We start from the raw sequence: 26,576 nt of genomic DNA, 5'->3' as shown, positions 1-26,576 counted from the left end.
AGTTTTTATACCCTCGGGGAAGATTCGAGACCTTTCGTGAATGATAAGGACACACCCACGGAGTTTTTTTGGTTAACATCAAAAGGTACACACAAAATCGAAGAAGAAATACGGGATTGGCTGAAAATTAATTACGGAAATAATTGATTGGCTAACTTCAAAACTGGCGGAAAGAAAAGATTAATATTGTCAACCCACAAATGAAAGAAAGTACGAAATTTCTTCAAGCAAGTTCCTTCACTTCGCACCAGGGTGCATGATCATAGTTTTTTAGTAGAGACATCTATGAGAGAATGTCCACACTTCTTGATAAATAGTAAACAAAAACAAGTCAAAATTCACACAGTGACATCTTCAGAGGAAAAATTTAAGTAGGTCCAGTTTCAAGTTCAGTGTTTCTCCAGTAGAGCAGTACTTTAAGGCGGAAAATTCAAATGTGCGGTGTAGAGGTGTACCAGCCGGTACAAGCCTATAAATTTGGCCATCTTCAGCTCTAATCAAGATTGATATGAACACTTTAAAAAAGTGAAACGTCATTTACAAGGATGCCCTGTTAAAAACATGCATCGCATTCAAGATTAAACACTTTATAAATGCACAATCGATGATTTCTCTTGTGACACACTCCCATGCATCATAAATGCAGCCAACAGAAATTTGTGCACGGTTGCTAAATGCTAATGAATTCTGCTAAATTAATATGCTTTTTATCTAAATATGCTTTTTATAAAATATAAAATATATATATTTTTCTTGCTGTGAATACTCAAAATAGCAGTTAAATCTAAACATGCATTACATAAAATAAGCATATCTTTCATCATGAAAACAAATTAAAATCCACTGTAATTGGAAGGAAATCCATTGACTTGGCAACACTGAATCTACAGGATGGCAAAAGCTTACTTGTGGCAGCTTCTGGCAAAACTTTTCAGAACCTTTTCCTGTTGCATCAATAAAAAAAAAAGTGACTTCTATTTTACCAGCCATATTAACTATAACAACTTTAAGCTTAGGGGCAACTGTATGAGCAAAAGAAAAGTAAAAAGAAAAATGTTGGCATATCATTGGGTTAATATACCGTAGTTATCTTAGTTTCTTTGCACACACTGTTCTGCTAGCTTGAAAATACCCTTTCAGTAGTACTGTATTCTAGTAGCCCGCAGACACTGATCCTCTACTTTCTACGTGTCGTCTGCTGTCTCGTAGTCATGGCCTATGAGACAAAACTGAAAAGATGGTAGATGATAGAGGGTGCAGTGGTGGTGGTGGTGGGGCTGTAGGCAGAGTATGGCGGAAGTTCCCACCTCATATTTCCAATTTCCTCCTTGGTGAATTGAACAGAATGAGGGGGCTACTTATCATGTTGAAGGCTGATCTCCTTTCTGGGGCATTTATTGCACAAAGCAGGAGAGAGCTTCTGATTCATTTGAACGTAACCACCAGCTTTTATGGTTTCCCCCAGAGGAGGGCGACAGGCCTTGATAGCCAGCACAATTCCTATCCTCGCTGCAAGTTGGGGGCTTCATTCATCCCATCCCTGACCCTGTCATTGACTATGGTAACTACATCTGTCAGCACATATTAGTCGTGCTGTACAGTTGGTGCAGTGCTTCACCCTGTATTAGATCATACTGCCTGATGTGTTGTTTCTTTAATGTAAAATTGCTAAAAACTGCTGTTGAATTCTTTTACAGACTGCATGTGTGAGTGATTAAAGGAGCACATTAATTGTAAAGAATATTATTTCATGCTAAAATTTCAGTATTGCTGTTAAGAAAAGAATTAGAAATAAAGTGAATGATTAGCCATTAAATAAAATTCAGGAAATTTAATCGTAAAAAATTACCAGTGTTTCGCCCCAGTGCGGCATGGGCTCATCAGTTGGATACTGCACATTCCCAAGACAGTGGCCGGCTAGCACGCCTTAGTGACACCACTGCAAGCTAGACATGTGATAAGCACAATGCAGTGCCAACGTACTAGGGGAGAATTGCATCTCCACTTGCTATATATGCCCTCCCAGGCTAGCATGACCAAAAATATGGCTTCTGATTGAGATAGCTAAATAAAGTTCAGGAAACTCGATCGTCAAAAATTACCAGTATTTCACCCCAGTGCGGCATGCGCTCATCAGTGCATGCACTGTGCATGGTGCAAAAGACGACTTCGCTTGGTTGACCAGAGTGCAAAACCCCACTCCTCGATTTGGAGCAATAGCGCTGTGTGTCTCTTTCCCCATGCCTTTCTTGCTCGCTCCCCCTGTCTCCCTCTTCCTCACTTGCTCCATAGCGCTCCAAAACGGAGCCGAGCTTAGCCGAGTAGCCCAGAGACAAAGCGTTGATCCAAGCCGAGTGGGACCGATGCACAGTGCATGGAGCTCTTGCACCTCAATTTTCACGCGTGAGATTTTGGGTGTTTGAGAGACCCTGCTATAAACATACCTGTAGAAATACACACTATTATACAAATATATGTTTATACTATATATAGGTATGTTTATAGTGTTATAATTTATACCGTAATTGCAGTGTGTTTGACGTACTGAAAAGTTTCTGTTACATTTAACTCGGTTTCCACTGATTTAAAGAGAAGAGATACAGAACTAAACAAGGCCACAGAACTAGTTAACAAATAGAGGATTGTTGCGGCAATTAATAAATTCACAGGGGCTTGCAGACTGAACGCTGAAAGGCATAACAGTCTATAATGAAGATTGTATGTATGTATGTATGTATGTATGTATGTATGTATGTATGTATGTATGTATGTATGTACGTCACTAATTAGCTCTTTAGCTGTGGCACCTGTGTTGCTTTTAGTTAATTTAGAATGCTTTTCATATTTGTTAGCTCGTGACTTATAATTGACAGTAGAAATAATGTATACAATTTTCAACATTTAACTGTGGATTTGGAAAATGTTATGTTTAAACACTTCACCCCAAAGAAAAAGAGTATAATAGAAGAATAAAAGGGTACATGTTTTAGAATTCATTAATTCTCTGACACTTAATGAGTTAGTGTGATGAGTGAGCTTGAATTTGTGATGAAAGTAGATCCAGGATTGGTTGAATATTTCAATCAGCAACCCGCAGATCCCCTTCCGGCTGTAGTCGAGACCGATTCTGTGCCTTGATGGATATCATTGCGGAAAATATTGACTCACACAAGTAAGTTGAAGCAAAAGGTAATAACACGTCCATTGCTTCTCTTGATAAATGGGGATATTCATTCCAAATCTGCACCCAGAAATTTTCAGGAGACTTTGACTTAAATTCATTTTGAATTGTTCTGTCACTTGAGAGTTGTATTAGCTCCTCCTCTTCTACCATTGACAAGTGGGCTGTTACGTTCATATCGAACGGACTGCGAATCCAATCTTCGAATTGCTGTCAAAGGTTTTCGAGGTGTGCTGTGGCAATTCCACTAATTTTACCGAAATCAAACTCATTTTCCTCCAGGAATTCACTCAGGCAAGAAATCATCTCACAGTTACCTTTATCCATCTGAGTTTTCCAGAGTTCATGTCTTCTCTTAAACCCATGCACTTTCTCACATAGAAAGATATTACTATTTTGTCCTTGAAGAGACATGTTAAGGTCATTCAGTTTCTCAAATACATCGGCCAGGCAGCACAGAATTAGAAACCATTTTTCATCCAGAACAGCTCCGAGTGTAGGACTGGTGTCCAATAGGAAAAGACGAATTTCATTCTTCAGCTCCACAACACACCGAAGGACTCGACCACGAGACAACCAACGTACCTCCATGTGCCATAGAAGCGAATCATGTGTATATCCCATCTCGTCTCAGCTCTTGCTTTCACAAAGCTTACAACACTGACTGCATTGTTCAGCACTTTATTAACTTTTGGTTGTAGTACTTTTGAAGTCAGTGCCTCCGTGTGAATTTTACAGAATGAGTAACAGCACTCACTCTTGCTCTGAACCTCTTTTCAGTTCTAGTAAATGCCGCCCCCCCATCAATACATATACCAACACAATTTGTCCATGACAGATTGTTGTCAATGAAAAAGGAATTCAAAAGAGAGTAAATATCTTCGCCTGTAGTCCTCCCTTCCAGAGCTTTACAAAATAGGAAATTCTCATGCGTTTCATTTTCATGACAGTAGGGTACAGAAAGAAGAAGCTGGGCACTATTTACGATATCAGTGCTGTCATCAAGTTACAGGGTGAACTGTGGGCTATCACGAAGACGTGGTAGCAATTGATGTTTTATGTCGTAGGCTGTTGTATCAATACGAGGAGTCGCCGTATCATCTGAGAGCAGTATCGACTTCAGGCACTTGCTGAACACTTCTCCATCCATGATCACGCACATTTTCATGGCTGATGTCTGGTGATTTGGATTTTGCAATTAAATAGGATACCTTGAAGGATGCTCTTAGTGCTTTTTTTAGGAATAGTTTTGTGCTGTTCAAGGAATCTGACATTTCCTTTTAATTGTTGCTCATGATGCTAAAAGAATTCTATAGGTTTATTTACACAGTCTGGATGTTTTGTTTGCAAGTGTCTCTTTTAAGTTTCACAGGCTTCATACTGTCATTAGCTAAAATCTCCAAACAAAGAATGCATTGAGGTCATTCCTGAATATTGAAAAGAATGCCATTGAAGCATTTGTCTTGGTATTGACACACTTTGCTTTTGGGTGTGGGAGACTGAATATTTATTAGGACTGAATATTTTTGAAGGAGGATAAGCACTTGATAAAACACTTCCATGGGGTCTCTTTTTACCATTGCTAGGGTTTGGCGATACTTATATCAGTTTATTGTAAATCGGGCAGAAATAGAAGAATATATTCTTGTAAGGTGATACCGTTGCGAGTGGCGGGTGAAAGGGTGCTGCGTGGGAAATGTTACTCGCACCTTTTCTCAGAATACGTGCTGGCAGGATTTACTGGTCAGTTCTTGTGAAATAAGACAGGAAAAGTATGAGTTTGTTAGTCTTGAGTGGTGATGGAAGAGCTTCCTGCATAGGTTCATGGATGTGAGAATCTAAGGGTAGCAATATTTATTACAGAATATGAAATATAAATATTCCAACCAGAGCCGGTGCGCCCCCTTTATCACTCTCTGCGTCTCCCCACTTCTAGGAACACTGTGCTAGGGGATGTGAAGCTGTAAGCTTGTAGTATGAGATAGTGGGTTCAAGCCTGATCATTGGCAGCTTTGAAGATGTTTTTTCTGTGATTTCCCATTTTCATACCAGGCCAATGCGACTATACCTTATTTAAGACCACAGTTGCTACATTCCCCATCCACCATCGCTGAAAATCTGTTAAGAGTTAGTGTGACTGACTGCCAGTAAAAATGATTTACTCAATTGTTTCTACACTAGAATTATGTAAACAAATATACCTATTTGGTAATTTGCATTATATTAGGTATTATCAAAATTTTAGAATATTGATTTAGTAATTCCACAATCTTTAATTATTATGTGTCACCTAAACAGGTGAGACTCAAGATATCATATTGTCAGCATATGAGGCGTGTTTTTGAAGTAAGTACCAACAATTTTTCAAAGAAACTCTACATCATTTTGAAAATGTTCTATTTTTATTGGATTCTGCATGCCTTAAACTACTTTCCACATTGCCACTACCATTATTAAGGCAATTGTCTTTAATGGGGCACCAGTTTTTGTATGCCATCATCATAGAACGATACCACTTGTGATGAAAGGCATGTCTGTACTCCTCCCATGAGATCATCATCGTCAACAGGCTTGACATCAAGGAACTTCTTCAGGTGAATGAAAAGATGGAAATCACCTTGCGCCAAGTCAGGGCTATAGGGGAGATGCTGGCATTGTTCCCAACCAAATGATGTGATGAGGTCCTGGGTTTGATTGGCTGTCTAGCATTGTCACGAAGCAAGACGATTTCACGGGAAAGCATTCCATGCCGTTTATTCTAAATTGCACAACACGTTCAAGTAATGAATCGTGGACTGTATCTCTCAGTCGGCAGGTTGATTTATTGTATTGAACATTTTAAAAACTCGCTACAAGATGGCCACACTATGTGAGTTTCTCAAACATTGCTTACTCACTCACTCACTCACTCACTCACTCACTCACTCACTCACTCACTCAGTCGTTCCTCTTGTACTTTGCGGTGTCGAGGTTTGGCAGAGAGACCACGAGGCTTTCCTATCTTGTGTCATGATCCGTAATTCTCACCAGTTCATCGTCGACTTTAGCAGTCCGGTTGTCTCTCTTTGTGAACTTTCAGTAACGGGGTTTTGGGATAGCACGGTTCTGGCCTGCTGCTTCCTAAGTCTGGTGGAAGGGCTGCGTCCTCATGGCATCCAGACCTGCCATCTGGATAGTTCCCCGTTTTGTTGTGGTTCACAGTTACTTCCCGAGATAGTGCATTATTCTATGGCACCTTCAGGTGTATCCAGAACCCTCCACCTTTCTGAACACAGGTTTGGGACCGGCTATGGCGGAGTTGTCTCCAACATTGCATGTGGCATATCAACAGATGAAGGAAACCGTTGTGCATACTTAACATTGCAACCTCAGTGGTGCACCGGAAATATACTGAAACAATACTTACCAAAAATAAGCCATGTCGTCGTCAGCTGTAACTCGATTTGAGTTTATATAACTTCTTCTTGCATATATTGGCCAGTTCAACTCAGTTTATGAATGTGTTTACGATGACTAAAGAGACCAATCCTTGCATAAAACATACGCCCACACAAATCACACTGAATGGATGGAGGAGGGCGGGGTTGTAATTTACGGAGTTTTCTTGCTTGTCGCTTGGCCTCTTGATGTCTGTGGCGTTCTCTTTCAAACAAGTTGACAGCGGTTGATGTAGTGTTCCGCCACAGGGAGCGGTCCACAGTTCATTCTTCCCATGTCTGTATATCTATACCAGTTGTCTCCATGATGTGTTTCAGCTGGTCCTTAAAACGCTTAAGAGGGGCTCCATAAGGTCTACTGCTGGAGCAAAGTTCACCATAAAGAATTTGGCGGGGAAGCCTGATATCACCCATACGGTGAACATGGTCTAACCATCTCAGTTGATGAGCGATGATTGTTGTTTCAATGCTATTTAGCTGCACTTTGTTGAGAACTGCCATGTTGGTCACATAGTCCTCCCACTTAATATTCAAGATGAATCTCATTTTCTGTTGGTGGAATCGCTGAAGTTTTTTGATATCGTGGTGTTAAGAGTGTCCAAGTTTCACAGCCATACAGCAGTGTGGAAATGACAACAGCTTTGTACACTATGAGTTTGGTACGCAGTTTTAGGTTGTTATTCATGAAGACTCTGTACATTAACTGTCCGAATGCTGCAAGACCAGCCCCAATTCTTTTATCAATGCTGGGGTTGTACCTTAATTAAGGCCACGGCTGCTTCCTTCCAACTCCTAGGCCTTTCCTATCCCATCATCACCATAAGACCTATCTGTATCGGTGCAACATAAAGAAATTAGCAAAAAAAAAAAATATTTTATAAACGTCTTGTTCCAAATGCTCCAAATTTGAAATGTGATCAACCTGTTCCAGTGTTATGTCCAAGATGGAAATACTGAACTCAGGAAGTATTAATCCTGGGGCAGGTTGTGCAAGAACCTTCCCTTTTTTTTGCATTAATGGCAAGACCAAAGCAATCACATGCAGTTTTAAAGCAGTTGATTGACTGTTGTAGTTCTGCAGGTGTTAGAGCAGGAGATGCCGTGTCATCGGCATACTGCAGTTCTGTCAATCGGGTAACCTGAGTACGTCTTTGTGAGTGAAGTCTTGTGAGATTGAAAAGGCCTCTATCAAAACGAAATTTAATCTCCATGCCTAAGTTGTTTGCAGATGATTCATGCAGCATAACAGCCATGTACTGTGCAAAGAGTGTAGGAGCAAGCACACAGCCTTGTTTCAATCCATGAGTGATTGGGAACGAATCTGATACTGAGTTACCATGAAGAACCTGTCCAGACATGCCATCATGAAGAGCTTGAACCAATTCCACATAACATTCAGGACATCCAAAATGTGTCAATACTTTCCACATAGCAGATCTTGGTAGTGAATCAAAGGCTTTTTCCAGATCATAGAAATACAGAGGCTGCTTTTGTGCTCTGCATTTTTTCTGGAGTTGTCTAGCACAGAAGATCATATCTGTTGTGCCTCTGGAGGTTCGGAAACCACATTGAGACTCAGGCAAAATCCTCTCTGAGATAACTCAGAGCCGGTTTAATAGAATTCTTGTGAGAATTTTACTTGCAATTGACAAAAGCAATATACCACTGTAGTTCCCACATACACTACGATTGCCTTTCTTGAAGATAGTGATGATGGTAGCATTCTTCAAGTCGTTAGGTACTTCTCAAGTTTCCCAAATCAAGAGGATGAGTGTGAAAAGTCTAGTCTACAAGCGTATACCTCCATCTTGTATCAGTTCCAGAGAGATGTTATCAGGACCAGTAGCCTTTCTTGGTTTTAGTTGATTGAATGCTTTGGTGAAGTCTCAGTATGTAGGAGGAACTGCAATCCATGGTTGTTGGGCCTGCTTAGGGACATTACGAAGAAAGTCCTCAGTAACACTGAAGACACTATTTAGAAGTGAAGAGAAACTTTCCTTCCAACACTGTAAATTTCTCCATTATCAGTTAAAATGATGGAGTTGTCAGCAGTCTTCAATGACCCCAATGAAGATCGAACTGGACCATATATCTCCTTTATGCCAGCATAGAAGTTTTGCAGGTCAGGGGCATCAGATAGTCTTTGCAGTTCTTCAGCTTTTTGTTGCTACCAGTTATCCTTAATTTCCCTAATTTGTGCCTGACATTTTCCTTTAAGTTCCAAGAAATGTGATTTCTTCACATTGGAAGGCGGGAAGATAGGATAGGTGGGCTTCCCGTTTGGCATTAATCAGACATTTAATTTTTTCATTATTTTCATCAAACCAGTCCTATCTATTTTTTCTCACTTAACCAATTGTTTCCTTAGCTGACTCAGTGATGACCTTCTGAAGCGCGGCCCATTCCTGATTTGTACTATCACTGCTGACTGGATGACTAGCCAGTTTGTTTGAGATTGTATTTCTGTAATCTGTAGCAATGGATTCAATTTGAAGTTTAGAAGTATCGAATTTCTTTCTGGGCAGGTTGTGGATGGATCTTTTTGGTTTGTGACAGATTGAGATACTCAACCGGCAAAAAAGGAGCTTATGATCTGTCCAGCAGTCGTGTACGTTTCTTGCGGTCCTTGTAACAAGGACATCTTTTTTATCACATTGCCTCGTGATGATATAATCAAGGATGTGCCACTGTTTTGAGCGAGGATGCATCCAAGTGGTCTTGTAGGCAGGCGGAACTGAGTATTAGTAATGAAGAGTTCATGTTCAGCACATAAACCAAGGAGCAGTAGACCATTGGCATTACAGTTGCCAAGTCCATGTCTTCCCATCACATTGCCCCATAAGAGTTTGTCTCTTGGTGGTACTTTGGTGATGATAGTGCTCAGCAGGTTGTAGAATTGGTCTTTAGCTTCTACATCAGCATCCAAGGTGGGAGCATATGTAGAGATGAGTGTCATAGATTTGGTTCCGGAGAGTGGGATTCGGAGAGTCATAATTCTTTCACTGACGGCGGTTGGAGCTAGCTGATAATCATTCACCAATGTGGTCTTCACAGCAAATCCCACACCATGAATGCAGTGTTCTCTCTCATCTTTTCCCTTCCAGAAGATTGTGTAGCCTGAGCTGAACTGGACAGTCTGGTTTCACTTGGCAGCAGTATCAATATTCATTCGTCCAAGCTCATGGGTGACAAGCGCTGTTCTTCTCTCAGGTCTGTTATTGTCTTTCAAATCAAGTAGGGTTCGAACATTCCAGGTTCCTATAATGAAAGTTTTGGTAATCTTCGTTTTTCAACCGCATAAGGGTACCCTCTGGGTGCGGCCTCCCAGCCAGCTGAGAGTGTAACTACCGATGTTTAGCCCACATTTTTAGGGCTTTCCCCATTCAGGGTGGGCAGTGGTGATCCTAAATAGGGCCTACCCAAACACAGATGCAGGACCGAATTCCTGAATAGTCACGGGGTCTCAGAAAGACTACCGTCACACATCTGCTGCCAACGTGCAGGTCCGAACTGGAGGCTTCCAGTTTCACCCGAAAACCTGCCTCCACCATCCTTATCCCATCGCCGTTGGACTTGAGTTGAAGGAAGTGACGGCAGGAAAAAGTACCACAAGTGGGATTTTGTTAAGGTGGATCGCAGCTTGCAAGGAAGTGACCCACACACTATGATCTCGGAACTATACCCTGCGGCACAAGTGAAATGCGACATGCAGGTTCTAGTACCACGACTGCAACGGACTGCCGCAGAGTCGAAATACCATTGAGTTGCCCCTTCACAGCCAGTCCGTCTGGCATGACCTCATCCGCCTCCACGACCGATGAGAACCACAAAAAGGAGGTTCCTCCATCCATTCTGCCGTTGGGCCAAAGACACAGATGATGGGTTCCAGTATCATTTCCTACACTGAGGGGACCATCACCCCACCCAAAGGGGCTCATCCGCCCGAAGCCGTTGGCCCCTATGGGGGGTCGAGTTATTTACCGCCGCTCGACACTCAGTATTAGCTGTTTTTACAGCTGGTTGCCAAGCCAGCTAACCCTCCTCCTTTCTCATTCTGGACTTGGGACCGGACAATGGTGGAGTTATAAGCCATGTACAATTATGCATAACAATAAGTTTAGCAGAGGTGCCAACTGTCACGGATTATCCGTAATTATTACGGATTTCCCCTCACGACTATGGCATTATGGTCAAAGGGTTAATTATTACGGAAAAGCATTATAACGAAAATATAATTTCTACAGAAAAAATAAGGAAACATTAATCTTTTCGAGCATTAGTACTCAACTCTCTCCGTTTCAATGCTTGTGAGGTGGCAATGATACTTATTCCATCGTCACTTCCTTTTGCTACCCATGAGCGTCATGAAATTCATTGTGAATGAAGGAACTCTACTCTGCTATTCTTCACTAAAAAATGTAATCGTCGCCATAAGACCTATCTGTGTCAGTGCGACGTAAAGCCCCTAGCAAAAAAAAAATGTAATCTTGTATTATTGCAGTATTAAGTGTACCTGACAGTAAGTCTCCCACAGAAAGTGTTTTCAGTGTTAATAGAAAAAAAAAAAAAAAAACAGAAGCAATTCAGGCCTACAAAAATGACATCTAAACTGGAACTGCTTTTGTTCATAAGGTGAAAATGTCCTCACAGTGGGAAGGATGCTACGAGAAAAATCCCACACAAAAGCACCTGCTGCGTGGGAAATAAGTTACAAAGAATATTTGATGACAGAACTAACTGGTAATGTGCAAATTTATTGTGTAATAGGATATAATTTAGAATAGATTGTTGTTGGGAAGGGCAAAGAGGGTGTTGTTATCCAGAATGGATGAGTATGCTTTGGATTTGACTCCAAAATTTTTCGGAGGGTAGGGAAGGGGATTACGGAAAAGCCATTTCAAAGGTTGGCACCTCTGGTTTAGAATCATGTTCATTTTTAATGGACCGAGCAAGTGGCCGTGCGGTTAGGGTCATGCAGCTGTGAACTTGCATTCGGGAGATAGTGGGTTCAAACTCGACTGTTGTCAGCCCTGAAGATGGTTTTCCATGGTTTCCCATTTTCACACCAGGCAAATGCTGTATCTGTACCTTAATTAAGGCCACAGCTGCTTCGTTCCCACTCCTAGGCCTTTTCTATCCCATTGTCGCCATAAGACCTATCTGTGGCGGTGTGACGTAAAGCAGATTGTAAAAAAATGGCATTTTTAATGGTCTTTGTTGTAATTTTTTCATGTAATATACTGTACTTTTGTTCCAGTTGTCATCTCTATATGGAATGGGCTTTGAAGTCATCCCAACATCTCCTACTTCCTTGTTTGAAATTCCTGTAAGTATGTTGTACTACTTCATTGGAAATAACCTACTGCAGTGATATGCTGAAAGTTTTGCTAACTGGCTTCATGCACCTTATTGTGCATTGCCACTCAGCATTATTAAGAAGCTATTGTTTTTTATGATTGAATAGCATTTGGAACTTGGTGTTCTAAATGTCATTGCTGCAATGTCTCTGGTTAATGGACTTCATAGGACTGAATTCAAATCACACGGATATAGAATGAACGGTCAAACATGCTTAATGAAACAGATTGCAAACACTAAAATATACAAATCATACATTTATTCCTGTAATGTGCCATGCTGATGGCATGCTGAACTTTGAATACTGAAGTGAACATCGCTTCATCACATTGTGTCTGTTCGTGACCGTGATTGAAACAGGAGTAGCCAAGCCAAAGTGGCAAGTTTTGGCCGCACACTTGTTATGATTTTAAAACGCTACACTTCCCACCACCTGTTGGTGAACTAGATAGTTACAAAAGGCCGTCACATTGTCAAACAAGAATGTACATTTCTAAATAATGCATAACACACATAATAAACATGTTATTACTGAACAGATTGATTGGAACTAGATATCTGATTTTGAGATTCCAAAAACTTTCCTGTAATTGATAGTATGAGTTCAATTAAACAGAAATCTTGTGAGCAGTTTCATTTAAAAACTTGTTAGAACCTGATCAAAGATAAAGTGTTAAAACCATTGTTAAAAACAATAGTTTTAGATATGAAAGTGAGTTGTTAAGGAGATTGTGTATTAAGTTCAAATTTTGCATAGAAAATACTGCTTTGCTACGTGTGGATCATTTCAAGTTTTGAGGCTGTGAATTCCAACAGAAAGGTTTTATAAACAGTGGAAGTGTGTGTTGGGTTTATGTTGGTTAAAAGATCCTTATCCACTTTTCAGGCTTCCAAGCATTTAATTATGATCGCATACCTGCCAACTTTCCCGATTTAGGCGGGAGACTCCCGATTTTCGACAGTTTTTCCCGCCTCCCGATTATTTTATCTTTTCTCCCGATTTTAGCTTATTTTTTGGTGAACTTCAAACATTTGATTTCAAATCCCGCCATTTCAGGTTTTTTACGCCAGTGGCCGGAAGTCCTTCGCTCATTGGCCGCTTTCAAATGAAATATCGAAGTTTATTAATGGGAGAAACGTGCGCGAATGTGCGATGTTTATTGAAACCTGTATATCGCGACGCGTATATCGATTGTCAATCTCTCGTTCTCGCGTGCTATGTTCGTGTTCGTTCACGTCAGTCTAGTCGATTCCATCCTCTTTGGTTGATTCTAGAGACTAGTCGCTTTCTTAGTAATTTAGTGACATAATTTCAATGATAACGACTAGTGACTTTTCTAGAGATTTTAGGAGCCATTTGGAGACAATACTGACTAATTGTAATTTATCTCAGTATAAATGAAATGTTTTGTCTGTACATTGCTCAGAATTTAAAAAGAATGATATTTCCGTATCGGTCGTGACCATAGTAACAAGGGGGAAATACACGTTTTAATTTTCCGTAATTTCTGTCTGTCTGTCTGTCTGTCTGTCTGTCTGTCTGTCTGTCTGTCTGTCTGTCTGTCTGTCTGTCTGTCTGTCTGTCTGTATGTATGTATGTATATCTGTACGTACGCAGGCTCATCACGAGAAAACGGCTGAAGAGAATTTAATGAAAATCGGTATATAACGTCGGGGAATAAGTCGCTACAATCTAGGCCATAAATAATTTTATTCATGCTGAGTGAAATGGTAGTTTAGGGGAAGGCCTAAAATTTAATTCGCAAATGTTTGTTATTATTGGCCCTAGCGATAAATACTACATAACTAAAGTTATATATTATTAAATTTCCTATGATTTATGTCTTGTGCATTTTTACCGTACCGGCTGTGATAACGGAGATATTCATGAATTTGGATTTTTTTTTCCTAAGTCCATATCAGCACCGAGGTACAAGAAAATGGGTGAACACAATTTTATGTAGTCAGGGAATAAGGAACTACAGTCTATGCTATAAATAATTTTATTCACTCTGTTCGAAATGGTAGTTTAGGGGAAGGTGCCAAAAATTTAATTTTTATTTACCTATCTTAGTGGTCATATTGTACTACATAACAAAAGTTACAGAGAATGCAATTTCTGATTATTTGTCTTATTCAGTTTTGCGAGAGACAATTCTCATGATTGATTCGTATTGAAACTGACTTAAGCAAATTATCACAAAAATATACTCTATTATCACCACCTATTCAATACAAGCCACATGCTACGTGAATGAAATCTACATAATACTATATACACTTCTCAGGGACATTTTTCGCCCCTTGTTAAGGGCATCATCAACCTTTAGGAAACCTTAAGTTCAAATCTGAAACATACTTTTCATTGTAATCCATGTATGAATAGATAATGTTTCAGATATGTGACCTTAAGGTTACCTAAAGGTTGATGATGCCCTTAACAAGGGGCGAAAAATGTCCCTGAGAAGTGTATATAGTATTACGTAGATTTCATCCACGTAGCACGTGGCTTGTATTGAATAGGTGGTAATAATGGAATAAATTATTTTTGTGATAATTTGCTTATTCAGTTTTACCGTTCCGACTACAATAATATTGGTGGTGATGGTGATTAAATTTTGAAGATTATAAGAATGAGGAAAGTCATGAAGGAACGATCGCTTGAATAATAACACAAGAGGAAGTCATGAAAGAAAGGACGACTCGCTTTACATTAGATGCTCTAATATCACAGATTCGGAAGAAAACTAAATGTGAAGGCCTCCAATATAGAAAGCTTATAAAATTGATCAACAATTACATTGACTATTGTTTGTTGTGATGTGCTTTGTGTATTCTGCTGCCATTTATCTACGATAGATGGGATTACTGCTGCGTTTCAAGTATAACAGCCTGTTTGAATATTGGCGGGAAGAAGCTGGGGAGTGGGGAGTTAGATCTCTCTCTTGTTTAGCATGCCATTCTTCTGGTTCATAAATTTTCTGATACTACTGGTACGTAACACACTGGATCATCATAGTATTCCAGCTATTCGATCCCTACTCTGAGGTAGTGATTTGAATGAGCAGTGTGCACACTTAAACAGAATAATTACACAGGAGTGTTCGCGGCTGTCTGCAGCCTGGTCATTCTAGCTCTGAAACTTTGAACTGATAGATTGACACTGCAGTACTTTTCGCTAAAAGTGAGAAAATGTGCTGTTTTCATTTTATCGAATATTTCGTATGAAAGCATTGCTTTTAATCACGACATTCATACTGGCATCGTCGTAATGACATGTTGACTTCAGTTGGGAAAACTATAAGGACAGTCTTTCTGAGAATTCCATAGCGAAACACGGGAACATCAGCTAGTTATTTGATCCAAATAGCATTGCGCTTCACATAGTTGCGCGGGCACTTGATGCAATATATTAATTTTTGCATTTCTAAGTAATGGCCCTGCCTGCTGTCATTTCTTGATGGATACAGTACTTTTGCATCCATCTCTTGGCACAGGCCAGAGTAAAGTGTAGCTTCCACCGCAGTCCCAGTCAACATCCATGACTGTGACAATATGGAAGTTGCTGGGGTATGGGTAGTGTTGAGTAATGACATTCAGAGCATGACTGGTGCATCTGAGTGTTATGAAAGGTGCTGCTTATAGGGTCAGTCGTGCTGCAATAGTACTTTCTGATCCAGTGAGGAAAGCAATGGGAAACTACCTCACTCCTCATCTTGCCTAGTACACCTCATTTTGGTGCTGCCATTGGTTTTTGGAGTTTCCTTATAACTGCATAACCTTTGGTGGTGCTATTTGAGGATCCAACCAGCCTCTGGGCTGATGACCTAACAGACAGACAGAAGTAATGGCATCTAAGTGCATGACTGATTCACACATGTGGAGCATGAGTTCATACTATTTTCGGTAGGCTTATCAGAGACCGATTATCCCACTCACGTACTTCCTGTGAGGGAATAGAGATGTGTAATTTTTAGCCCTGTAGTCTCGTATAGCAACAGTTGGGTTTTGAGACAATAAGTCTTTTAAATATATCGTAGTACTGTGTTGCGCAAGACATGAAGAATAAGCAATTTTGACCAATTTTATCTCCTGATTTCTCCTGATTTTTCCTGATTTTCAAATCAAAATCTCCTGATTTTTGGTTTTGTAAAGTTGGCAGGTATGTGATCGTCATCCAGTTGTTTGAGTGATATACCGAATGAATCAGCTGCACCTACTTTTTTCTTGCATGTATGCAACCTGCTAGGATATGAATGACTCATCATATCGTACACGTCTTACAGCAGTTTTGCAGATGTAGAGTCTGATAAAGATCAAGGCTAGTATAGAACAGGTTGTCTCGTTCCACCCGCATGCATATTGCTCCCGCCTTTGGCGACTTATTTGCAAGACCTGCCGTAGCCTTGAATCTGTCTGACGGGTCATACGTTAACATTGACAGTCGTGTGTTGTGATTGAATTCAGTGTGTAATCAATCGTCTGAAATTTCAGGTTATTTTACCAGTTGTTTTAATAGGTTTGCAGCCGATTAACTAGATGTTAGGCCCCTTAAAATAACTAGCATTATTAAGTTTGCATTATTCAGGTGTCATTCTTAAAACATACTTAGTAAAAGTGTCATACTTAACACAATTTTCACCGAAAAACAAATAAATATTCTTCTGTGTGAGGAGAAAAATATTAAGTGGTGAAGTGGACAGACATGAAATATCTTTAACATTTTCCTGGAGATACATCGTCGCTCATAATGAACATTCCTTTGCCAGCGCTGTCTACATTGAAAAGTGGACATCCTCCATGGCCATCAACTATGGAATCCCTGGAAGACTATTTTAGAATTTTAACTGTTAATGGTTTGTCTCTTAGCAGTAAATCCTTTTGATGAGATGAAGGTAAGTGTAATGGAACATGATTATTTATGAAGAATATGAATTTATCAGCCCACATTTGTATGTGCAAGTATGTAGGTGGATCAAAAGGTTAGTTGCACTAACGCACCGCAGCAGCGCACTGTGTGTCGCAAACGTGGGCACAGTGGAGAAAGGGACAGACAATGCCCACACGTCTGTTAGGCAGGTCGCTGTGGTGTCTCGTCTAGTATTGTATGAATAGCGGCCAAATGCACTGGCATGTCAACTGGACGTTCACTCCAAATATGAGGTGCATGCGACAATCTGATTCCTATGGGCCAAAAGGAAGAATTGCACGGACATTCATCGTGAAATTAGTGCTGTGTATGGGGAGCGGGCCATTTCCTGGTAAGGTATCGTAAAGTGGTATCAGCAATTCGAAGCCGGACGCACGGATATCACGGACAACCATCGCGAAGGCAGGCCCACAACGTCCAAGACCCGTGCAAAGGTCAACAATGTGAATGTGATCATTAGACAGAACCGGCGCATTAAACTGAGGGAAATCACGACGCAGCTGAACATGTCGTATTGCAGTATGTTCGCCATTGTTCATGAGGACCTTGGATATTGTAAGCTGTGTCAAAGATGGGTCCCACCTCTTCTCACTGATGAGCACAAGGGACGTTTCCAATCCTCCCTGGCATTCTTTCAACGTTATGCCGCAGACGGCAACAGGTTTCTGAGGCGAATCATCTCAGGCAACGAAACATGGGTCCACCGCTTCACCCCCCGAAACGAAGCGAACATCAATGGAATGGGTGCACCCCTCATCACCACAATGAAAGAAGGCAAGGTTCAACCTTCAGCCGGTAAGGTTATGGCGACAGTGTTTTTTGACATGGAGGGTTTGCTGCACGTGGAATTCATGCCGAAAGGAACGACGATAAACGCCGCGTCGTATTGTCAAACGTTGCACCGGTTGCGTAAAGGGATTAAAGAGAAGCGCTGGTGTGATTTTGTTGCATGATAACGCAACACCTCACAAGGCCCGCCAAATGAGAAAACTGCTGCAGCATTTCAAGTGGGAGGTCTGGCAACATCCACCCTACAGTCCCGAACTAGCGCCATGTGAATTTCATCTGTTCGGTAAGCTCAAAACGGAGCTCGGTGGTCAACGTTTCCAGACCGATGAGGAGGTGAAGGCCGCTGTCTCCTAGTGGTTGCAGAACGCTGGAGGAAATTTCTATGCATCCAGCATCGACAAATTGGTTGTGTATTCGTAGAAATGTTTGGAGTCTCTTGGAAACTATGTGAAAAAGTGTTGTTACAGTGTATGTCATTATAGTCATGTTGCCATTGTATAGGTGGTGTAATAAATGGCCATAACTGGGATTATTTTCTGATCTGCCCTCGTAATAGTCGTTCTGAGGCATTTTGCACAGTGGAGGTTACCTGCTTACGTTAGTTTTGATGTGAAAATGTTTTGAACTTTTAAATATTCATATTTTTTTATTAAAAGGGGAAGATAGATTATAGAAAATTGACTACAGTCAACAGAGGGTTGCCGTAGAAATGAACATTCAAATACTCGTAAGCAAATAGAAAAAAAACTTAAGTTCTTGAGAAGTTTGCGTTGAGGTACATGCTTACAATCAATGAGTATGTTCGTTGTTGTTGTTGTTGTTTATGGTGGTGGTGTTGTTTGGGTGAGCATAAACTGGTTTGATGCAGCAATCCATGTGACCCTATCCTAACCTAAAATTTTTCTTTCTACGTAACTACTACATCTACTCGAATCTGTTTGTCATATTCACCCCTGCCATTCTTACCACTTACGCTTCCCTCAAAAACCAACTGAACAAGTCCTGGTATCTTAAGATGTGTTCTATCATTCTATCACTTCATCTGGTCAAATTTTGTCAAATCATTCTCCTCTCAACAATTTGATTCAGTGTCTCTTGATTCATGATTTGATCCATCCATCTCACCTTCAGCATCCTTCTGTAACACCACATTTCAAAAGCTGCTATTCTCTTTCTTTGTGAGCTAGCTATTGTCCATGTTTCACTTCCATACAATGCCATGGTCCAGACTAAAGTCTTCAAAAATATATTTCTAATTCCTATATCAATGTTCAAAGAGAGTAAATTTCATTTCTTAAAAAAATACCTTCCTTGTTTGTGCTAGTCTGCATTTTGTGTCCTCACTTCTGCCATAATTAGTTATTCTACTACCCAAGTAACAATATTCATGTATCTCATTTAAGACTTCATTTCCTAATCTAATATTTCCTGCATCACCTGACTTTGTTCGACTACACTCCATTACTTTTGTTTTAGATTTATTTATTTTCATCTTATACCCTCCTCCAAGACTGTGTCCATAACATTCAACAAGTTCTCCAGATCTTCTGCAGACTCAGATAAAACAACGAGTATAATTGTCTTCTTCAAAACTCAGTTTTTGTGGGTCCTTAGATGGCTTTAGAGGCCAATTGGAGCTGCAGATTCTATCCCATTGTTGATATATGTGTGGTCTGGTGGGGGCTGGCTGTGAAGTGGTATTTTTCTTCAGAAGTTCCTGTTGTTTCCTAGCATTGCGCTTGTCAGTTTCTATTTTCCGACATTGTTGCTCAGTATTAAAATTTTATTTACCACCACCTATTCAATACATTACAATATACTCATTGGATTATAGTATAATCATGAAGTATCTTAAATAATGGGACATGTTACGTTGGGCATAGCGAAACATCATCAGCCATTAATGCACAAAGACTAGGTCAGGGCCCTGAGTTTAAAAATGATCAAAATTGTATTCTCACATCAAAAGAGTGACCATGTTGTAATAAAAGAGTGATCATCAACGATCAACACAATATGAACAATAGACTTGAGATTTTAACAAAATATGTGCAAATTAAAAACAAGTATTTATCGTGAAATGCATTAACAAAAAACAATCTGTAAATTAAAAACATTCATGGGGTTGTTAAAGTATGACAATAGACGTTGTGGACATTCAAATATACATCAATGTGTGAAACGTGGATTAAATTAAAAATTGTGAGGTTGGAATTCCTGCAAATTAATTAAGAACAAGAGATAAAATAGGGTTCATTGAATCATCGCGTGTCCAAGTTGAACCAGTCAAAAGGCACATAACAGCAATACAGACTAAGGTTTACGTATGACGTGAACACCAATAGTTGTGAATTCCATAGGAGAGAGAGAGACAATCTTGACACCACGAGAGTTCAAGTTAAGCTAGTCAATATGCACGTGCTAGCAATAAGACTAAGAAACTATATTACACCCTTACAGGCGGCTGGCCCCATGGATTAGCACAGGGAGCACTCTACACTCAGGGTCTTAACAGGTTCTTCTTGTTGTGGGGCTATTTCAGAGAGTCGCAGGTCTTTGTGTGTGCCACAGCTAGCTAATGTATTCAGATGAATACGTGTCACATCTGTGGTGGAAACTGTTTCTCTATGGCACGTATCAGTTTGGATTCGGGAGGTGGTGTATCAAGTTCACGCAGTTTGTGAAATTGATACGTGAAGTATTCCGCGTATCGACTTGGGCCTGCATCTGAGTATCTCTTTGAGTACATTTCCAAGCGTAGGTTTTGTTGCGTGTCTAAGCTCCAGAATTTTGCTAGGAACGCCCTACGGAATTCCTCGTAATCTGCGAACATGTATCTGAACGCCTTGAACCAGATGAGGGGATGACCCTCGAGGTACTTCTCTACCATTCTGAGCTGTCGTTCGGGTGTTATTTTTGCCTCTTTGAAGTAGTCCTCTACGTCGCGTAAGAATGATTTTGGTGTCAGACCATTTCCCAGGTTGAATTTCTTAGGCCTGTCCTCGTGTGTTCTCACGATGTGGATGATGGGTTGGTTGTTCATCACGACCGTGTGATAGTCTCCCGTGGTTTCTGTGTTTTCGGGAATTGAACTTAGCCAGTTCGGATAATCCCTGGACATTGGTGCCTCTAGGTCCTGCGTTCCAGTCGCTTCTACCATGACGTTGGGTTTTGCTCTGTCTTCCGTCAATTTCAGGCTTCGAACCGCTTCTTGCAGTTGCCTTATGTTTTCTGTTAGGTCTCCTACACGTTTGTTCACGTGCTCTCGGTATTCCTGCTGTTCGTGTGTTAGGATGATTAGCTTGTTTCCCAGCTGGTCTTTGGTGTTCGTGAGCTCAAGTCTCGTCACTAGGTCCATTGACGTTATCTCGTCAGTCAAGCTCTGCATTTGTTTTTGCCATTCTTCCTGGTCTTGTTTGAGCTGTTCCTTCAACTGCGTGACTTCGCTTCTTATTCCGTCAATGTCTTGGTTAACCTTCCCTTGCAGTTCCGTCATGCTCTGTACTATTTCGGTTTTGACGATCATGAGTCGGTTCTGCATTTCTTGCTGGTTGGCTACTATTGAGTCGTTCACATCCGCTCTCAATGTCTTCATGTCCTCTTGTACTTGGGACAGATTCAGTCCAGTCGTGTTGACCTCTTCGCTTATGGATCTGATCTCTTCTTTGATTGTTTGCGCGGCTTCTTTTTGGTTCTCCTCTGACCTTTGCTGCACGCTTGCCAGCTCCTTTCGTAGCATTTCCTGAGCTTCCATGTTTTCTCTCTGCATGGCTTCCTGGACTTCCATGTTTTCCTTGTGTCTGTTTTCTTGTGCCTCGATCATCTCCCTGCGCATCGTCTGCTGAGCTTCTGCGTTCTCTTTCCATGGGTTTTCCTGCGCCTCAACCATTTCCTTTCATGCATTTACCTGTGCCTTGATCATCTCTTTCTTACTTTCTGTGATTTCCCGTCTGATAGAACTAATGTCCTTGCCTAACTCCTCTCGCAACATCTCGAAGAGTGCCTTCACCTCTTTTATCGAACTCATGTCTGCTAATTCCAGTTTATCTACCTCCACGAGTATATGCTCGATCTCTACCGTTCCTTCCTTACACAAGTTATCGATGTTTAACATTATATAACATTACCCCTATATGTACGATCTTTGGTTTCGTCTTATTTTATACACTCTACATTTTACATTTAACTTAATTCTAACATTATTTACAAATATTTACACGTCTTTCCGCTCAAAGATGAAAGCAAAGTCTCTCTCTTCACGATCACTTCTTCGCGTATTCAACATTTGTATTCGAGTTCTCACCTAGACTGTTCCTGCGCCATGTTTCCGGACCTCTGCTCGTTTTTTACTCGCACTGTGGCGCATGTTCCACATGGAAACGGCACAATATGTGACGTGGAACACTCGTTATAAATTAACAACAATCTTGAACATAGGGGGAGTTCTAGCAATCCTTAGATGAAAGAGAGCATTTATGGCGTGTATTGGAGCTTGAAATCTTAAAAAAAAAAAAAGGGGGGGGGGGGGATGAAAGTTAAGTCGATGACGGAAGGTGAAAAGGTGGCTTACCCCTGGAGCTGGTATGAGGTGTCCGCTAGTGTTGGCTGTGTGAAGCAAACTGGTGAGTAGCTTTATTACTGCTTCTATTATTATACGTATGTATACGTAGAGGCAGGGAGTGAGTCATGTGAGGAGTAGGGTGGGGATGGGGGGTTAATGCCTTGGACAGGTCAGATGTACGCGGAGGGGATATAGCATGAAGGGATGGTGGAACATACAGAAGAAATGTCGTTAGTGGTTTTATAATTAAAGATATTCATAAAATTATTTTTATTTATATTGAAAAGAGAGAGTAGTTCTGGAATTTTTTCGATTATTGGACTTTCAGTTTCTGAAGTGTCATTTAAATTTTTATTGCCATTAAAGTGCTGGTCTAAAAATATGTAAATGTTCTCAAACCCTGTCATCAGTTTACTTTTATTAACGTATTTTAAGGTTTGAAGATCTTTTTCAATTGTCGTAAAACTGTGACCAGTCCCTTCCATATGGGTGCTAATGGCGGAATACTTATTATGTTTGAAGCATTGTAATGTTCAAGGTATCTGGTCAGAAAGCTACGTCCAGTCTGTCCGATATAAGAAAACCCGCAATGGGTACGATTAAGTCTATAGATACCAGAGTTCGAGAATTTATTGTAATTAATGTTAACTGTGTTAGAGTTGAAGAATATATTATGGTTTGTGTACCAGGTTCTATAAGCGATATTGATATCATATTTCTTTAGTGAGTTAGTGACTTGAAATAAGCATGGGTTCGTATAAGTAATGGCAGCAAATTTTGTCTTTTTAGGCTTGTCCGAAATCAACTTTGTTGCAGTTCTTAATTTTATCTTGTTGATGATTTTATTAATTATCAATGGAATATAGCCATACTCTTCCACCATCCCTTCATGGTACATCCCCTCCACTTACATCTGACGTGCCCAAGGCATCGGCAGCCTCCCACTCCTCACGTGACTCACTCTCCGCCTCTACGTATACAAACGTACAATACCAGAAGCAGTAATAAAGCTACTCGCCAGTCTGCTTCACACAGCCAACACTAGCGGACACCTCATACCAGCTCCAGGGGTAAGCTCAACTTTCAATTTTTCCTTTTCATCTTCCGTCATCAACTTAAATTTCATTCCCCTTTTTCTTTTTCACATTTCAAACTCCAATATGCGCCATAATCTGCTCTCTTTCACCTAAGGATTGCTAGAACTCCCCCTATGTTCAAGATTGTCGAATTTATAATGAGTGTTCCACATCACATACAGTTTACTAGTCTTATTGCTAGCACGTGCTTATTGACTAGCTTAACTTGAACTCTCGTAGTATCAGAATTGCTCTCCTATGGAATTCACAACTATTGGTGTTCACGTCATATGCAAACCTTAGTCTGTATTGCTGTTATGTGCCTTTTGACTGATTCAACCTGGACACGCGATGATTCAACGAACTTTTGTTTTTAATTAATTTGAAGGAATTCCAACCTCACAATTTTTAATTTAATCCACTCTTCACGCATTGATGTATATTTTAATGTCTACAACGTTTATTGTCATACTTTAACAACCCCGTGATTGTTTTTAATTTGCACATATTTTGTTACAATCTCAAGTCCATTGTTCATATTGTGTTGATCGTTGATGATCACTCTTTTATTACCGCACGATCACTCTTTTGATATGAGGATACAGTTTTGATCATTTTTAAACTCAGGGGCCTGACCTAGTCATTGTGCATTAATGGCTAATGGCTGATGATGTTCGCTATGCCGAACGAAACATGTCCCATTATTTAAGATACTTCATGATTATACTATAATCCAGTGAGTATATTCTAATGTATTGAATAGGTGGTGGTAAATAAAAATTTTATAATTTTAATATATCAAGTTCAATACGGTTCCATTATGAGATTAATTACATATAATTGTTGCTCAATACAAGTTATCGAAATTTGTTTTTCAATCATAACACTGTTAATTAGGTCAACAACAAATATTCTGGTTCTGGCATCTATAGACTTAAATGTGTTGAATGCAATTTTTCTTACGTGAGTCAAACTGGGAGAAGTTTTATTAACTAGATATGCTGAGCACTACAACGCTCAAAAACATAACAAATTCTCAGCAGTGAGCAACCAGATGAAGGATTCAGCACACAGTTTCACCACAATTGAGTGCGATCTTCAAATTTTAAAAAGATTTGATAAAGATAGACTCATGACAGAGTTCGAAAACCTTGACATTTTTTGGACCAGAAATACAATACAAATCAAAACTTAAATGATCCAATAGATAATAACAGCCCCCTTTATGAACAGATACTAACCCTATTCCATAAGTTAAATCTTCAAGATAATGAATTCTGTAAAGTTTTTAAGACAAAAACAGTAAGCACTCCCACTAGGCTGACAAACTCATCACACCCCTCTTTCCAAACAAATGGAAGCAACTCCTCCCCGCGCGCAACCCGCAACCCGCAACCCGCAAGCCCATAACCCCGCCTTCTCAAGTTCACTCCCGTCCACTAAGACTACATATTTACAATACGAGAAGCAGAACGTCAGCGACCGTCAGTACTCTAAGAGCCCTTCACACTACAAGGTAACATTCCAGCAGAGTTAAAAGCTTACATACAGTACATCTGACAGCGTGATATTTACAACTTGCATCACAGCCTGATTCCCCCTTTTCGATCAACAAGCTAAAGGATATTAGAATCGTTCCATATTGCGGGTTTTCACTTTACAAAGCAAAAGTTAATTGTATCCTCCTAATTCAATACAAAACATAATTCCATCATTAGATGGAGCATTAAAATTCAAACATGTTTCGACTCGTTTGAGCCATCTTCAGCGAAATAAGGGACGGGGGGAATTAAAGTAATCTGCATAATATAAGCTAAAAATGCGCTAAAAACATAATGAATTACAAATGAAAAACAAAAAAGACAGATGGAAATAAAACAAAAACAATGTACAATATTTACATCACTACATGGAGCAATAAATAACTCACTAAGACAAATTCAGTGAACAAAGGGTTAATATCAAACATAATTGAAACTAAAAAATGTGTTAAACCTGAGAAAATAAAATAAAATATAACAGACGGAAACGAAACAATAAGTGCTAAAAGTGAGGTTGCAAACCTCTTAGACGGAAAATTTTTAGTTCCATAACACTTCAAAAAAACAGGACGAAATCACTGTGTTGAAAATTCAGGCAGACAGTCTGTCTTTGTAGAAACGCCATCCCACGAGTGGCTAGGAGGTGAGCGAAAAAGTTTGAGAAACCAAGTTTGAGAGGAGACAACGTGCCAGGTGAAATGTATGTGATAAGTGATGGGAAAATACACCAATGAATTTAAAATTTTAGAATAACAGCATTCTCAATTTCTTCTCAATCTAGTGGTCCCATTCTCGAAGATTATTTCCAATGTTAGTTAGGTGTGTTTGTCTTATTTTAAATGGTTGTGAGGGCAGCGACGAAATTGAGAAGCTGTATTAGAGAAGTAACAGATGCATGGTAAACTGTGAGTGACCACCGTGGAAACCGTCAATGAAGTTCCAATCTGTAATGGAAAAAACAAGGTTGTGTGAGAAACTTCGGCTGATAAGTTAAAAGTGTAAAATGGGTGTGAAGAAAACGTTAAACTTACGGTACTTAAAAGGTGATTGTTCTCTCGAACTGGCCTGGCCTTCTGAAAGTTAACGGTCTCATTTGTACGATCGAGTCTATTGTTGGCTCAGCTGTGTTTGCGAGGATGGTAGGAGCGGAGGGGGAAGGGCGTGCAGGGCTGGTGGCGAGGCGGAGGTGGTAGTGAGTTGGAGAGATGGAGGCGGGATATGCTTTTATTATAGAAGTTCTAACAAAAATGTGGAATGAATGTTTCAAGTAGAATGTTCTTTTTTGTTTTCATTGTGAGAGGGGTTCATAAACTGATCTAAATCGATGTGGATGCTCTCGAGAATGTTGTGTAAGGTGCCTTTTTGCTCATAATGCAAGATTTTAAGATCTTTATCTATTGATGTGTATTTGTGGCTGGATGCTTTATGATGTTCACTCATAGCTGATAAACGATTATATTTGAGAGCGTTGCGATGTTTGGCGTATCTTATGACAAAATTGCGGCCTTTTTGACCTACATAGCTGGAATTACAGGATTGGCATTCTAATTTGTAAACTCCGGAGTTCAAATATCAATTATTAATGTTGTTATTGTTATTGTTGACAGCGTGTGGATTAAAAATGAGTTTGGAGTTGGTGTGGGAGGTTCTAAACGCTATTTTGATGTTGTGTTTTTTAAAATATTGGAAATTTGGTAAATGCT

The 26,576-nt window shown here is 40.0% G+C and overlaps 1 protein-coding gene across 5 annotated transcripts in view; it reads left to right on the top strand.

Moving 5' to 3' along the window:
- Plekhm1 (Pleckstrin homology and RUN domain containing M1) overlaps positions 1–26,576 on the top strand; it is a 229,808-nt gene that overhangs the window by 76,499 nt on the left and 126,733 nt on the right. For all 5 annotated transcript variants that reach the window (XM_067141302.2, XM_067141301.2, XM_067141300.2 and 2 more), the window contains one exon: positions 11,876–11,944. In XM_067141302.2, the coding sequence (XP_066997403.2) occupies positions 11,876–11,944 (69 nt within the window). The remainder of the gene's footprint in view (positions 1–11,875; positions 11,945–26,576) is intronic.

The sequence above is a fragment of the Anabrus simplex genome, chromosome 2, assembly GCF_040414725.1.
Source record: "Anabrus simplex isolate iqAnaSimp1 chromosome 2, ASM4041472v1, whole genome shotgun sequence".
NCBI classification, from domain to species: Eukaryota; Metazoa; Arthropoda; class Insecta; order Orthoptera; family Tettigoniidae; genus Anabrus; species Anabrus simplex.
Note: the sequence above shows the minus strand (reverse complement) of the source record. Positions and strands in the feature narration are given on the sequence as shown.